The 2566-nt window shown below is 37.5% G+C and overlaps 1 protein-coding gene across 1 annotated transcript; it reads right to left on the bottom strand.

Annotated features, from left to right (window-relative positions):
* Window positions 1-251: 251 nt before the first annotated feature.
* LOC145660954 (uncharacterized) lies at window positions 252-926 on the bottom strand. The gene has a single exon (XM_081726400.1). The coding sequence runs from the start codon at window positions 924-926 to the stop codon at window positions 252-254; it is 675 nt and encodes a 224-aa protein (XP_081582526.1).
* Window positions 927-2566: the final 1640 nt, after the last annotated feature.

Below are 2566 nucleotides of genomic sequence, written 5' to 3'. Positions count from 1 at the left end.
TCGTTGTTAAGAAGAGTTTTCTGGGAGAGAGTAGTATGCATTATGGGTGTGAATTAAATGTCTGGAGAACGCTTCATTTCTTCTTCGCTTTCTCTCTTCTAACTTCGTGGTAAGACACTGATATCCGTCAAAAATTACATCGGCTTCAGGTCCGAAATGAATTACAACATATGTCACATATGATTTGGACATATCTTCATATGTAACTGGCTTTAGCCAAACACTTTCATGCAAGAAGAATCCAACGTCTATTAAGAACATTGACGAAAGAGGCAGTGATTATTACATGGTATTAGTGTAACTAGAAGATTAGAGAGCATTGATTTCTGAGTTTTATGCATCGTTGATCCAGTTAATAGAGAAGGTGGTTTAGGTGCAAGTTCATATTCCAGATACTTACAGAAGTCTGGCCTTTCCTTCATGATACACAAAATTCTGCAGAATAGTTGTTGTGTGTTCATTTGCACTTCATCACCTCTAACTGTCTTTGCAGTATCTATTGGAAATATAGGTCCACGGTGAAGTTTAATATCACAGAAGATGTTACCACATGTTTCCTGTAGTGCCTCAAGACCAACCTCTTCTGCTCTGTAACAATTAATCTGCTCGCTTGTAGCCACTTCGGTATATAAAGACATAAGTTGTCCATTGTAAGCTGCGGAAAAAGGATTATGAGCAGAAAAGAAGTCAAAAAAATTTCTAAGATTCACTTCATCTCTCTGTTGACGAAAGTCATACATTTTCACATATTGTTCAGACGAAATGATTGTAACACCACAAAACTCTTCCAAAGAAGAGCAGAGTTTTATGCACACCGGCGATCCAAGTACCCATCGAGCAAGGTTTTTTGAATAAGTTATTCCCCGTCCTCTTGTTAGAGCTCCAGTTGTTTTAATGGATCCCATGAGGTACTGCTCAGTGCACATATCTGTCACACTACTCCCCAGAACTTGTCGGATACTGAAATATTCTCTTTCAATCTCCTTATATTATTCATTCTTATCCATATTTTCCTTCAATTTTGCATTTCTTGTAAATAGATGTGCGCACTTTTGGCACGTTGGAGGTTTTCTAATCAATTCTCCACACTTCAGTGTAAAAGCGAAGAGTCTATCTCTATTCTTTGAGAAATTAGGCACATTTAAAGATAACGTTGCCATATTGATGACGTCATAATTCCGAAATCCATCGACGGATTTTTGGGAACTTTTCAGAGAGAGATGAGGATCGACTAATGAACAACCACATTGTTTCAGCTTTATATAGATTAGTTCAAGGTTAAACCGTAATTTGACTGTACTATTTAATGGAAGGAGGAATTTTTGTGATGGGAGGACTAAGAGATTAAACATTTATGAATGTCAACTTGATTCTACGCAACCCAAAATACAGCTTAGTAAATTTGGTTGCATATGGGGTATGTTAAAGTTATGTATCTAATAAATAAACTAAAGAGTTAGTTTGTGTGTTTGTCTGCTTTCTGTCTGCGGTATGGGGACCAGACGAGTGGACCAAAAGTTACCAAATTTTGGTCACGGGTACCTTGGTTCAGGCCCCAGACCAAGATGAAACTTTGTTTTCTTAAATTCAAACCAGGGGGTCTCAGGAGGGCGTTTACCGGGACATGTAAAAGCAGTAGAAAATAAACGATATTAGTGTTGAATTCATAGTTTTCGCGAAGGCTGAGATCAATGATGACACGTCCACCCCATTCGGCTGAGGGCCGAAGATCACCGGGGGAGGGGGAATACCAAGACATGTTAAAATAATTCAAAATGACTAATTCATAGTTTTTCACTTTCGCTGAGATCAATGGTGACACTTCCATTAGCGATAACTAGCAAATTCAGCTTCTATTGTATGCGGGCCCTGGGTCACCTGCGAGGGTGTTACCAAGACACGTAAAAATTATCTTCCATAGGCGCTGAGTTCCAAATACAGCTCTCATCGGCTGGGGGCCAAAGGCGTGATTTTTAATTAGAACCAGGGCGTCTCAGGAATGTTTACCGGGATATATTAAGGTAGTAGAATGTTACGGATAATTTTTTCGTTCAGTTTGTTTACATAGATATTTTATCTGACCTATGCGAAGAATGGGTATATTCAGCTAGTTCTAGAATAAAAACAATAACAGGTAATGGTAAGCGGTTTTGGAAATCTTCTTAGTGTTCTTTGAATATGTACTATCTTATTCCTTAACTTTCTATTAAATCCGTAAGTGGTAGAAAGCAATTATTTCCGATTTTAACGTTGATCGCTATAGAATAAAAAGAATAACAAGGTATGGTGTAGCAATTCTCTGGAATTAATTAAGCATCCAAAGAATACAGAATATTGTTCCATTCTCACTCTAGTCTTTGCACTAAAACCAGAAATAGTAGAAAGCTACTACCAATTAGGATTTCAATATTAACTCAGAAAATATAACCTCATACAAAGGAAACTACTTCATGTACTTGATTTTCCTTTTGATAACTTTGAAACTTATAAATTAGACTACGGTAGTGGTACAAGTTGGCCCTTTCTATCGTAACTCTCCGGTTGCAACTATCGCTACAAAGTTTAT

This window comes from Thermobia domestica, chromosome 9 (genome assembly GCF_964235325.1).
Source record: "Thermobia domestica chromosome 9, izTheDome1.hap1.1, whole genome shotgun sequence".
NCBI lineage: Eukaryota > Metazoa > Arthropoda > Insecta > Zygentoma > Lepismatidae > Thermobia > Thermobia domestica.
Note: the sequence above shows the minus strand (reverse complement) of the source record. Positions and strands in the feature narration are given on the sequence as shown.